This window comes from Ambystoma mexicanum, chromosome 1q, assembly GCF_040938575.1.
Source record: "Ambystoma mexicanum isolate Mex_15411 chromosome 1q, UKY_AmexF1_1, whole genome shotgun sequence".
NCBI lineage: Eukaryota > Metazoa > Chordata > Amphibia > Caudata > Ambystomatidae > Ambystoma > Ambystoma mexicanum.
The window spans coordinates 1,123,359,816-1,123,373,833 of NC_090922.1; the positions used below are offsets into that span (position 1 = coordinate 1,123,359,816).

The 14,018-nt window shown below is 47.0% G+C and overlaps 1 protein-coding gene across 3 annotated transcripts in view; it reads right to left on the bottom strand.

Annotated features, from left to right (window-relative positions):
• Positions 1–14,018, bottom strand: part of EEIG2 (EEIG family member 2) — an 847,845-nt gene that overhangs the window by 521,207 nt on the left and 312,620 nt on the right. For all 3 annotated transcript variants that reach the window (XM_069641869.1, XM_069641870.1, XM_069641871.1), the window contains one exon: positions 7,514–7,630. In XM_069641869.1, coding sequence (XP_069497970.1) covers positions 7,514–7,630 — 117 coding nt within the window. The remainder of the gene's footprint in view (positions 1–7,513; positions 7,631–14,018) is intronic.

Below are 14,018 nucleotides of genomic sequence, written 5' to 3' on the forward strand. Positions count from 1 at the left end.
TGAGGAACGCCCCATCTGTTGTAGAATGTATAACTGCCCCCAATTTTCTCAACATGTTTAATCCTAGCAAGTTCTCCCCACAATTTTCTGTCAGAAGAAAACGACACTATTCCGTAAATGGTACTATTGTAATTGGGACAGCTTCGGACATGGGGTTAATTACTGGTGTACCTATAAACCCTACAGAAACATTCTTTTGCCCCGACAGTGGGATCTCCGGAACCAAGTGGTGGTCTATCGAACACTTCTGTGCCCCTGTATCTACAAGGAAACGGTGCTCCTTATTCCCGACTCTCATTTCTACATAGGGTCCTCTCTGATTCACGGGAATAGACACTGGTTCCTAACCCTGCCGTGGGCTGTCCTATTGCGAAAATAACATCGTCCGATGTGTAGTCACCGCTGCTACTATAATACGTGTTTGGCTGTTTATCAAAAATATTCCCATTTCCCCCTTGGTGTCCTCCACTCTGATCATTTCTCTGTTGGGCCTGCCCGCCCTGATTTTGGTTCGGAACACTTTGGCTCAATGCCTGGTTCTGTTGAGCTTGGTTTTGACCATAGGATTGGTTTTGATGACCTCCATTGGTATATCCCTGCTGCATGCTATTTCTGCTTGGGCCATTTGACCCCGGATGTCTTCTTTGAGGCCTTCTCTGGCCAAACCCACCTCTATTCTGGAGGTGCGGGCATTGCGCTCGCCAGTGTCCTTCCTCTTTACAGTACGCACATTGATTTAATCTCAATGACACCCCGTGCATATTATTCAAATTTCCCCTGCCTTGTGCATTTCCTCTACCTCTATTGTATCCAATTACCTGCTGCAGTAACACCCTCGTTTTTAAATTTACTCTATCCTTCATCTCTCTTTCTTTCGCCACATTTACCCTGTTCTTGTAATATTGGGCTATGTGTAATATCTCACTCACCGGTTTTGCTGCCCAGGCACTTTCCGATGCCATTAACATATCTTGAATTGGTAATATTAGTCCCCTCACATATTTATCAACAAATCGCCTTTTCCCCGACTCTGTGCTCACATCCTGCCCACTGAAGACTGTGAATACTCCTTCAAATCTATTGAAATAATCTGTTACTGGCTCATCCTTGCCCTGTACACATGTAGTTAATTTGTCCCACTGAATCCTTTTTTCTGGAATTATTTCCCTCAATCTCCGCATTATCCGTTCTGGTAGATCTGCCATGCGGGTTCCCGGATTTTCCCCTACTTTTTTATTTTTGTCCTCCAATAGTAACTCCGCCCATGTGGTGCCAAAAGCCCCCACGTCATCTACCGTCCTCATCTGTTTCCATATATCTGCTGGCAGAATGACTGGGAAAATCAAATCTATATCGCTCATGGTAAGCACTGCTGATCTCAGGGTTGACTCTACTTCCTTGTAGAAACCTGCTGGATTCTTTCTTATATCGGGAATCGTCTGTTTTATAGTATTCACCTCTTGCCTAGAAAAGGGGATATGCACATACTGGGCGGTGAAATGGTCTGGTGTTACCTGCGCTCCTACTGTTCCCGTCACAGGGACCTCTTCTTTTGGTACAAACGTGGGCGGAACCCCTCTCATTGGAAATGCCCCACTCACGATCCCTCCCCTTCTCTTAGGTTCAATAGTATTCCGAAGTCCAGTGATAGGCCCGTTTCTCCTGTACTTCGCTCGAATGCTCTCTTGTATACCGCTAGTATCTCAGGTGGGCTAGCCTTATTGTTTTTTATATCCTTGTCTATTAAATGTTCAGCCATCGATTGCAGTGCCTTTCTCGTTCATTGGCATGGAATATTCGTCAAATATGTCATGTATGATCATTGTTGGGATACTAGGATTCGACATCCACTTTATCGCTTCCCGTATACATACTTTCAGCTTGTCGCCCCTCTGTACAGATGACATTGAATGTCTCCGCTGTATGTATGGTTCTACCGTCCCTCTCCCATCTCTTCTAATATCCCAACCCCTGTATCCAGGTGCAGCAAACATTTCAGCATATTCCTTATCCAACTCATTTTTAAGATCAAAAAGTCCATTCACATGTTCCTTTACTTCTTCATCTTTTATTCTACAACATGCTAATTGGTTCAAATTGAACAATCGTTGTGGCGGTTATTTCTCAAGTAACTTTTTCCATTCTCCCACCAAAAATGTCCCCATGGATTCCAACACTACCTGTCTCTCGTTGCTTCTTCGGTACCCATATAATGAGGCCAATGCTGCAGTCCATTCACATGTTCCTTTACTTCTTCATCTTTTATTCTACAACATGCTAATTGGTTCAAATTGAACAATCGTTGTGGCGGTTATTTCTCAAGTAACTTTTTCCATTCTCCCACCAAAAATGTCCCCATGGATTCCAACACTACCTGTCTCTCGTTGCTTCTTCGGTACCCATATAATGAGGCCAATGCTGCCGTCCCATCAATTCCTTCTATGTACATTTCTGCCTCTTGCTGTAATTCAATCTTTCTTTCTTTGCTGATCGCGCTGCAAGTTACCCGTCCAAATCCTGTTCCTTCAGCCCCGGCTCTCGCCTCCCCGGTCTCAATTTCGACTTCGGGAGGGGCGGATTTGCTGAATCTGTCTCTGGAGTGGGAGGTGCGGATGGGACAAGTGACACAGGTGGTATCTGTGAAGGGCCTTCCTGGGTGCTGGGAAATTGTGCATCTGCGGTCTGCGCTTGTGGGATGGCTCGAGCTGTGGGTGGGGTGTGGGTTAATGCTTGCGTGAGGTGAAGTGCTTGGGCTGCGGGAGGGGGTATGAGAGCTACTGGTTGGGCCTGCACAGTCACTACTGGTGTGTTTGGTTTCGATCCTGGTTTTCGGCCTCGACCTGTATGGGTTAACAAATGTTCCATTAACTCGTCTGCTATGTGTAGTTCCCGCTGTGGGTATATTCCTTCTATGTTCATTTGCTCACATCTCCCTTCCCGTCTTAGACTTGCCGTCCACTCCTCCTCCTTTTCTTCTGCTACCTCAAGCTTCGATTTGTGCCTACGCGCATTCTTCTCTCTACTCCTAAGTCGGAGCATTGCTTCCCTCCTCCAATCTTTGATAGTCTCAAAAGCTGCGGGTCGCGCTTTTTCCCTTATCAACACCCTTTCTAGGTTATCTATCCTCGCAATCTGAAAGCTACCATTAATCGGCCACTGATGGTCCTGTTGCTTTCTAGTTTGCCTATGCCAAATTTCACAAAACATTATCGCACCCACACCATATTTTGCATACATGTCATAAGCCGGCGTTCCCCCAGGCGGTGCACTTTGGCCATTTTCCAAGGACTGTCTACCGCAGTTGAAAAGCCCTGCTAAAGTGGACAGTACTCCAGGCATGTTTTTAACCTTCCCCCTTGGTTAATCAACCTTACTCTGGATGTTTGAATTTGCAAAATCAACCCTATACCAATAATCAGGGTTTCGTTTGAATCGGGTAATGACTCACCTGATAAAACAAGTCGCCCGTTTCCTGACGCAACCTCTCCCAACGTCGTGTCTGCGCTTCTCTGGCTTCTGCCTCGTTTCGGGACCCTCGCCTCCTTTGCCCTCTGGCCCGGTACGTCGATCAGGGATCAGATGTGTGCAGATCTGCGGAAGGAATCTCTCCTCACTTCTACAGGGCGCCCCGTACACCTCTTGATCCCGGCTCGATCGTACCGTCCTCGCCGGTCTCCGCCTTTACTCCGTTACAACGTATATGAGGGGCAAGTGGGGGAGGGTCCCTGTTCGGGCGCCATCTTGAAAGGGGCCCTTAGGGGTCCCTCGCAATATGGAAACAAGGCAATAACCATACACGAAAGGATGTGCCAGACACGAGGTTCAAATTCCCAATGCTAGGGTTTATTGCAAGCAAAATAGTCCCAATTGGCCAACTGTGGTCTCACGCCCCGCAACGTGTATTCTCTAGACCTCGAGGGACGCAAGAGAGTGAATTACGTACATCAGTTACATATATACAAAATGCATATCATACAATCAGCTATGTCATGTTTAACACCCCCCTTTTATTGAGTCTCTTTGAACTCGGGATGATGATAGACATTTCCGACGAGTATGACACTTTCAATGTCTATTCTAGTAACAATGTGCAATTTAGAAAGTGCAGAGGCATCTTCTAGTTGTTGAACAGAACACAGTGCTTCTGTTCTTGGAAGCAAGCTGTACACGGGGGAAGAGTCACATTCCAAGCTTTGCTATCTATGAGGTGCTATATGTGTCCTGGGAGCCGACACGCTCTGAAGGGTTTTGTGAAGGGGGGCCGTAAGAAGAGCATAATTCAAGCCTTTAGCTGCTTTATTCTAACATATTCTACCACAGTACGAGACTGGCTGGCAGCTGTGAAATGATTAAATGCCCTGCAGCTCTCCCTCAAGGCTACAGAGAGGGAGCGTGGGCATTCCTTTCTGGGCTGCTCATGAGGAGTTTTCAACAAACTCCTCAGTCCCGCGGCCTTGCCCTTTCATATTCAGACAACAATGTTAACAGTTGAGCAGAGTAAGCAGAATTCGCAAGAATTGCAAGCTGCAAAGCAGTTTAGACAGAAAGCAATGAGCAATGGTTAACAAGCAAAATGGCGGTTCTTGCTACGTTTAAAATGGCCGCTTGTTGGTCAAGCATAGCAGTCTGTATTTCTATAATTCTGTGCATAAAACGGTTGGCCTTCGGCCATCAAGATACGTCTATTATCCAAATGAAGGGTATTAATTTTTCCAGATTGACATACAGGGTTAACACATATACATTGTGTTTGGTTGGCTCCTGAATTAGTGTGGTCTTCGTTTGCTGTTCTGTGTGATCTGGGAGAAAGTATTACGCAGTATAATTAATAGATTGGAAGGGCTGTATAGTCAATTGAAAGCAACATATCTAAGTGATCTGCGAGCACAACCTTCACAACATCAACTGTCTTCAAAGGTTTGTGACAGACATGTTGTATCAATAATGTCACCATGAACAATCAATAGACAATCCTTCTTAGTGTGCGTGTGTGTGTTCTCATTTTTGTTTCTCTATTTAAAGTATAACTGTTTCAATTATCCTTTTTGTATTGTATAAGGTTTAAATAAACCAAGTACAAATAAAAAACAAAACAAATACACAACCCTTCTTGTATACCTTCTTGTATCGAATCCAATGACAAATCTTGGTAATTTATTTGACCTAGGTATCAGAACCACAAGTGAGCACTGAGCTTTGTGGTCGAAAAAAACCAACCCCCAGTGTTCATGAAATAATAAAAACAATGGAATAGTGCACATAAACATGGGGCAGAAGCAGCATACATTGGAATGGAAGCAGAAGAGCCTTAGACTTTAATAAATGTCCCTTTGGCAAATATTTTCTAGAATGCAATGATATCGCCAATGCTAGAAAGGAAGGGATCTGGATTAGAAGTACCATCACATTCATTTTTTGAGAGTGAGTGAAACCAAAATTCAAAAGTATTTCTTGGACTAGTTAAGTAGGTTAGAAAGTCAATTGGAATGCAATACCAAAGTGAGGTGATGTGACAATCCCAGGGTATGGTCACTGCTCCCATGGTGGGAGCCCCTTCCCATGAGGCCAGGCAGGTGAAGCCGCTCCCTGATAGTCCCCCTTGGGGGTGGTACTCACTGGATGGATCTCATGGGGAGGGAAACCCTCTATGGGACCAGTGACAACCATCCTTGGAGAAAATGGTATGCACCCCTTCCTTCTCTGTCCCCTCACTCCACCCTCTATAGGTCCCCACAAGTCTATAGGTCCCCACAAGTCTATATATTTATGTAGAGTAGGAGACCCCCTCTCCACAGACCACACTGGGGCAAGGAAGAGTGAGAGCTACCCAGATGGAGTCCTTGTTACAAATGACACAAAGAAGATTGGGCAAAGAGGACAAAGTCCACTTCAGAACCAAGATACATGTTACAGTCCAACTCAATCATAAAAAGGGAAGAAGGACTGTACGAGGAAGCAGATCCTTCCTGGAGGAACCGAGAGCTGGCTGGAGGTTCGCCTCTCAGAACAGGGGATGCTGTCGGAGCCTTGCTGAACACACGCGATTGTTCAGAGCTGACCAGGTATGAGAATCGGAGTTCCGGGAGCAACCGGGAGCTGGACCACACAATCGGTGCAGACGCAGGACGAGAGGAACCAGACGTAGAGAGTCTGCAGGAAGGTGCGCAGATGCCCACAGCAGGAAGAAGCAGTCACACGAAGCTGCCTGACCAAGCCAGTAACGCCACAAAAAGGTACCTGCGTTACCATAGCGGGTGGTAGGAATTATGAAGCACGAAGGAGGCAGTTGGGGAGAGAAAATAGAACCCGGTCTTCCTCTTGGCAGTACTTGGGGAAATATACGAAGTGGACACATTAGAAACAGTGCCTGGCAGGGTAATGAACCAGGCCTGAGCAAGACATATAAACCTGAGAGAGGGGTCTGCGACACATATGAAACTGGGGAAGCCCCATAAGTACAGTGCATCAGGGTCTGGGACCCCTAAGAAGATGGGGAAGCCCAGCACGAACAGTACAGAAGTGTCAAGGACCAATTGCAAACAAGGGGTTGAATCCCACAGCAAGTCGGGCAAGCCCAGAGACAGCATAAAGGGGTTGGGGGCTCACAAGAAAGACGATACAGAGCAAGTCCGAAAGTACCTGGGCCATCCCAGAGGAGTCTGGGACCCAAACAATAGTGAGACACAAGTACAAGGAATAAAGATTAAGGTTTGAGGACCCAGTGATAAAATACGACACTTTTGGAAACAATAAGAGCTACAGTCAAGTATGGCAGGATAGTAAACCAGACTTGGTGCTGCATTTGTGAGCTTTGCTTTTTGGTGTTTCTTTGGTGAAATACATCTTCTGGCAGAAAGAGGAAGACAGTCAAGTCTAGCAGGGTAGTGAACCATATTTGATGCATAGAGTTTTTTTTTTTATTATAGAGATACAACTTGGGAAATAAGAAGAGTTACAAATCAAGTCTGGCAGGTTAGTGAACCTGACTTTATATGACATTTGTGAAGTGTAGGAAGAACAAGGGAAGGGACTCCCGTCCTCTATGAACCTTGAGAACGCTGTTTTCTGAAGCAAGACAAAAAAAGTACGAGGAGGGGAGGCAATTCCCTCCTAATGTTATGGTTTTGGATATGCGTGGAAGAGCATCCAACACCAGGGACTTCTTCGTTACCGAAACACTGGCTGCGTTTGCTAGCCAAGAAGTTAAAATTTAAGTAGGAATCCAGAATGAGAGAAGCCTCCTTCTGGGTCAAGAAGACCCCAGTTTTTCTTAGGCGATTTAGCGTGTAAGAGACGGAAAGAGGTTTGGACACAGGACGGTGGACATTTTACACTTACGGACACCCTGACAGAGTTCCTTTGTGTTGATGTAGGGAAACCCCTCTTAGAAATAGGGCCAGATATATTTTCCTTTTCTTTAAAAATGTCTTTGCCAACAAATATGCCACCTCTGTGTTAGACTCCTACTTCTGCACCCCTACAGTGACCAAAACCAAATAAATGATGAACTTACCTTTAGAATGGAATTATCTTGCCTTGTATTTTTCGTGTCATAACCCTCAAGCAAGCATCGACGAGTCGTATTTCCAGATCCAGCAAACTCAGCCAGGTTCAAGTCAGCGAAGCCAAGCTGATGAAACGAAAAACGAGAAGGGTAACATCATTAGAACTTTACTCATAATCCTATCTAAACTGTTACTCAAATAAGATTTTCATGAGCAGTTATTTTCCACTGAAGGAACACAAGTGACAAATGTGGAAAGCTAATCTAATGCAAAATGTTTTCCTGTATCGGCTTATCGATTGTGGTGCCTCTATTAGAACATGATTTACATGTTGGGTTTACACCAAATATGGGGGATATTGATGAATCCTTCAACAATTGTACTCTGAATCAACACGTAATGACTACTTGACTGTTCCATTACTGCTTCCTAATCCACCTTCAAGTTGCTTTTTAATGATGAATTGTGGAGCATAATGCAGTGAAACACTCCAAAGTAAATGCAGTCTCGCCACATTTGCTGCGGAGAGTCATGGATCCTAAACAATGCTGATAAATCCGTTGACATACCACCTTCCAAATATACTGCCAGAAGCGTAAATTGATGCAGACATGCCCAGTTCCAAATCTCTGTTGATGGGTTGCAACGAAGAAGGTACCACATAAACCTTGCTTGTTCTAATAGAACATTTTGGCCGTGTTGTTCATACTGACCAGGATAGCCAAGTTCTGAACTTTAGGAATAAAGGTTACTTTCAGCTCCAGGGAGAAATGTTACTTTCACATCCAGGTAACTGGTGTAATGGAGCATATGTCAGGGCCACGGAAGGCTGTGGATCTGCAGATCCCGGCAATGGCCCTCGACTCAAATTGCAAACAATCAGATGTGACAGATCTGGTAAAGTAGTAGATCGGAAGCTGACCCTTTTAAAAGATGTTGGTCTCAAGACTACCACTGAAGGAAATAGGGAGAAAAAATATTAAGATTTTCTGAAACTGTGAACCCACAGATTGATCCCAATTGGACAGCCTGCCAGAGAAGGGCGGGGGGAGATAAATGCAAGGAGGTCTACAGTCTTTGGAACCTTTTAAAGGGCACACATCGACTTGAACGTTTCCTACTTCCAAAAGCAGGTGGTGAGTGGCCTCTCCTATCGTACAGTGCCCTGTTGCTCTCAGTTACAGTCACAGTATTGAAAAACCCAACATACATACTTAAATGCATGCAAATAAATACTTCTACCATCTGGCACATTATCGATGATCTAGCGAACACCCACTACTAGTGGCTTCTATGAACAGAGCTTAATTTGCCAAATCTTTGCTTGCATTCAATGCTGCCAAACTTTGAAACCAAACACCAATGCAGTTGTACAAAAATGAATATTACTCACCATAGTGACTACTGTACTGCTCTATAGGTTTGGAATGTTGCATCTGGGAAGATGTCAGACCCGGAGCTGGATGTAAAACAGGAGTAGTGTTTTAAAAAAATAACATGGGACGAGTGCGCAAGTACTGGCACTGCTATGCGCATGTACTCTTACCCAACCAAGCCGAAAGTACTCTTACGAGCACAATATACTAGACTCTCTTTAGCAGGGGCAGAGGGAGGGGGGAGTATCGAGGAAAGGGGACCAGCAGTCACTGTAGTGACTAACGTATACTTACTTGTACAGTTCATACTTTCACCCCTACATTTATGAGTGATTTACAAACAACCAAAACTATGATGGCTGATGGAAGAACGCTGAGTTAGAACTCACTGAACAGCTGATGGGTTTACCTGAATATATTTGAAATTACTGCCTGCCCAAACTGGGCATCTGACCTGGAACTTAAAACCAAAGCATAATCCTTACAGAAGGCATCCAGAGTGCCCCCAGTCGCTGGTTTACAAATATCTTTCAAAGGAACAGGACTCCAGTATGCTATAGAAGACACTTGAGCCATCTCTTGATATTCACGCATGTCATTTAGCAGAGATAGTTTCCTCAATTTGAAACAGCTAAGGAAACATGGCACAATCTATAGTGGCCTTTGAGGCTTTGGAGTAGAGGCAGTACATGTGAGAAACTAGTGGTATTATTATTAGGGGATTATTAAAGTTACTTACTGCAGTGACTAGAGTACTCATAGTCCATAGACCACTTTCCTCCATCCTTGTGGGGTGTCCCCCTAACATGGGGACGGTACCGGAACCTTTGATAGTGAAAATTGAGCTTCCTCTTTAAATTTAGAATAGCGCACTGGGGCACGGCCTGGGGCATAGGAACGCCCCGCCGAGGCCCCGCCCTCCGGCGCCTCACCTCAGTCCCCTTTGAACACATTGAATGCTTATATACCTGGCTACTCTTAGTACATATTATCCCTTGGCATACTAGCAGGGGAAGGCGGGTGGAACTTATGGAGCAAAGGGGACTATGAGTACTCTAGTCACAATGGTGAGTAACTTTAATTACTCATACGTCACGTCCCCTCCTTGCGAGTGATTTCACTGAACAGGGACAGTGGGTGGAGCTGTGATAACCTGCCTCATATGTAAGACAAAGCAAAAAGGTTCTTCAGAACCGTCTGACCAAACTCTGCATTGTACCTGGAGCTGGAGTCCAGTGAGTAGTGCTTACAGAAGGCCGACAGAGTGTCCCAAGTAGCCGCTTTGCTGATGACATCCTAATAAACACGTCTCTGAAACGTGACGGCCGTGGCCTTGGCTCTGATCACATGGGCATGAATCCCCTCAGGAACTCGTTTACCCATGGCCGTATATGCCTCTGAAATGGCCTGAACTATCCAACGGGTGATGGAAGCCTTGAAAGCCTGAAATCCAGGTGGCGGAGCCCCCATAAATCACAAACAAGGCCCCAGACTTCCTGTAGAATTTCATCCGAGAGAGATGAAACTTGAGGACCCGCTTGAGATCCAAGGAAAGTAGTGCCCTCTGTGCCTCCGACTGCGGGTTCGCGGGAAGAACACCGGCAGGCACATCTCTTGATTCAAATGAAATGGTGAGACCACCTTGGGCAAGAGGCTTGGGCAAGTGCACAAGATTTCCTTGTCGTTGTGAAACGTGGTGAAGGACTTGCACGCAGACAACGCCTGCAGCTCACTAACTCTACACGTAGCGGTGAGAGCCACCAGTAAAACAGTCTTTTGCGTCACCAGACAGATGTCCACAGAGGCCATCGGCTCGAAAGGCTTCCTCTGCAAAGCTGTAAGAAACACATTGAGGTCCCAGACCAGGTGCAGCCTATGCACCGCAGCAAAAAGCCTAGACAACCCCCTGAGGTGGGCCTTAACCAGTGGGTTGACTGCCGAAAACACATGCTCAGGGGAATTCTTGTAAGCCTCGATGGCTGCCAAATAAGTGCATCAAGTATCCACCTGAACTCCAGAACGAGCCAGGTTGCCGAAAAGGCCAGTACGTCATTGAGAGGACAGGTGACAGTGTCCAGACCCTTGTCATGAACCCAAAGGCAGAACTGAGTCCATCTGCTCTTCTACTTGGACTGCATCGAGGGCCTCCTGGACTGCTGAATGTTGTCCCAGTTTTCATCCCAAAATGGGGCGTGTTGAATCCTCAGCTGGTCAGGAACCAGGCCGCCAGCGCCAGCTTGGCCGGGTCCAGATGTTCCCCTGCCCCGACCTGCTGCATCAGGAAGCCCCTGCTGGAGATCGGAAGGTGGACGGGCCCACGGGAGCACAACTGCAGCAGATCCGAAAACCAAGGTCTCGAAGACCAGTGGGGGGCAACCAGGTTGAGGCTACAACCCACCGAAGGCCAGAATTTGCAGAGGACCAGAGAGGTGGGCGGGAACGCATAATACCTGTGGCCGTGGCAACAGATCTGGAGGCGTCTCCCAGTGACACCTAACCCCAACCTGCCAATGAAGCAAACTGGGGGCACTTGGCATTCTACGGAGATGGGAACAAATCCAGGTCTGCAAACTCCCAATGGAACAGGGGGAACAAGGAGTCAGTGTGCAACTCCCACGCCTAAATGTTGAACCCCAGGCGACTCAGTTGGTCCGCTTCTGCATTGCTGTCCCCCGAAAGGTGGACCGTCAAAATCCAAACCCCTTCCGGCAGCACCCATTCCCAGAACAATACTGCCTCCCGACAGAGGAGGGGGGGGTATGGGTGCCACCCTGCTTGCTCAGGTAAAACATTCTAGTAGAGTTGTCCGTCCCACCAGAACAGACTTGTCCCTGATGAGGGGCAGAAATACCTTTAGGACCAGGTCCACTTCCCAGAACTTAAGCAGATTGATATTCAGGAAGGTTTCTGTCCTGGACCATGCGCCATAAATCACATAGCCCTCCATAGTAGCCCCCCAGCCCGAAAGGGAGAAGTCTATCGTCACCACCAGGCTAGGTTCCGGCCAGGTGATGGGGTTCCCACTGAAACTTTGCCATCTATCATCCACCAGCAAAGATCCAGCGGTAGGAGCGGTGGTATTGGGATCCTGTCCTACTGAGACTCTGTCTCCTGATCCCAATTGGCCACCAGGTGGAGCTGGAAAGGCCTCATCCTGAGGCGAACGTGCTATACAGTGAGCAATCAGGAGGTTATCAGGCTCAGAAGGTACTGGAACCACCATGCCGGTGGTCGAGTTGGTCAGAAAATGCCCCACCGCCTTGCAGCGGGACAGAAGCCTCTCGGGCATGGGTAATACCCGCTGAACAGTCGTGTTCAAATGCACCACTGGGAAGGCCAGATCCTGAGATGGGCACAACTGTCTTCTTCTGGTTTAGGTAGAACCCCAGCTGATGAAGGATATCCGCCAATCTCTGGGAGGAGTGCACCACCCCCTCGGGTGACCCCCACCCCACCCTCACCAGCCAGTCGTCAAAATAAGGGTATAGATGATGGCCCTCCAAGAGGAGGAGGAACGCCACTGCGTTTATTACCTCTGTGAAGACTTAAGGGGTCGAGTTTAGGCCGAAGGTCAGCACCTTATACTGAAAATGGTACGGAAATCTTGAACCACAGAAACATCTGATGTGGTTGGTAGACGGGTACATGCAGGTACGCATCCTTGAGGTCCAGAGAATACATCCAGTCCCCTGCACACAGAGACTTGGCTAAGTGTGCGGGAGTAATCCTCTTCTATTGAATCGTTCTAGCAGTAAAGAGATTCCAAAATGACAGCTCCAGGACAACACTCGGGCCAACCTGGTTGTTCTTTGCTATCGCAAAAATCCTTGAATAGAACCCAGAGCCCATGTCTGAAAGAGGAACTGGTTCAATCGATTGCATCCCGAAGAGCGAAAGGACCTCCCGTAAGAGAGCCGATCTGACGAAGAGGAGGAGAGGATGGTAGAGGGAAAGGAAGAGGAAGCCTGAAGCCTGTGGAGACTACTGATAGGAGCCACGGGTTGCTGAATAGACGCTTCCAGGTGTCCTGGAAAAGAGCCAAATGGACTCCCGCGTGCGAGCTGTATTCCCTGACCTTGACATCACTGCTTCTTGGCATACGAGGCGGTAGCAGAGGAGAGGGACCAGAAAACGCTGGCCAAAGTCCTCTGCTGCTTCCTCCGGTTGTCACTGGGCAACCTGGTCAGGCCTCAGTGTACCACGGTTCCGAAACCCCTTGAACCCGGAGAAAGTGCAGGGTTTGAAATCGGTCCTGCTGTAAGGAAGGCATGGTATCAACAGTAAGACAGACACAAGTGACCACAGTTCAAGGGTGTTTATTGAACTTCAAAAAAAGGGTTTGATAAACAACCATCTAATACTAAATCTAGAGATGGGAGCAAGCTACATCATCAAATAATAATGACGAGGTCCTAGTGGTGGTCTTGTCAAAATAAAAGGGCCAATTGCATGCTAAAAACAAAAAAACAAAATATTGACAATCCTTACGTCTAAATACAAATAGTGTGGGAATGTCACGCTCACCTGATTCCCACGGAGGCGCAGGTCTGGCTTCGAGTGCTGATGCTTCTTCAATGGTGAAGCGCAGGACTCTGAAGATGGACTCTCTGGCTCGCAGGAATATTCCCCTGTGCGTGAAAAGGGAGTATTACCTACTGACGGAATAATGCTCAAGCCTCCCACTCCCTTCCAACCCTCCACGATACCCTTCCTCGATTCCCCGTGAAGTCTTACCTTAGGGTCTGGAAGGATGAGTTCTCCATCCTGCTTCTGATGCAGGGGCGCGTTGAAACCCAGTTACTTCACTGGATTGAGGTTTGATGGGAGTCCAAATAAGCTTGACTATTCAGGTAAGGCGCTGAAAGAGTTCTGTAGCAAGTTCAAAAGTTCAAGCTTAATAAAAATGTTCATTGTCTTATTGCAGCAAGCGCTAACGCTTATGTCTTTTTCCCCTTAGGGGCCGGGGTTCGAAATGCCAGAGATATGGCGCCGACCGGAAGTGAAACGTGCAGTTCCAGTAAATGACAGGTAAGTTCTGGATGAGCGTTCGGGTAATGTCTTTGCATTCGCGCATTCAATGTCTTTGTCTTTTTTCCCCATAGGGGCCGGGGTCCGGAATGCCAGGAAGCGGCAGGAC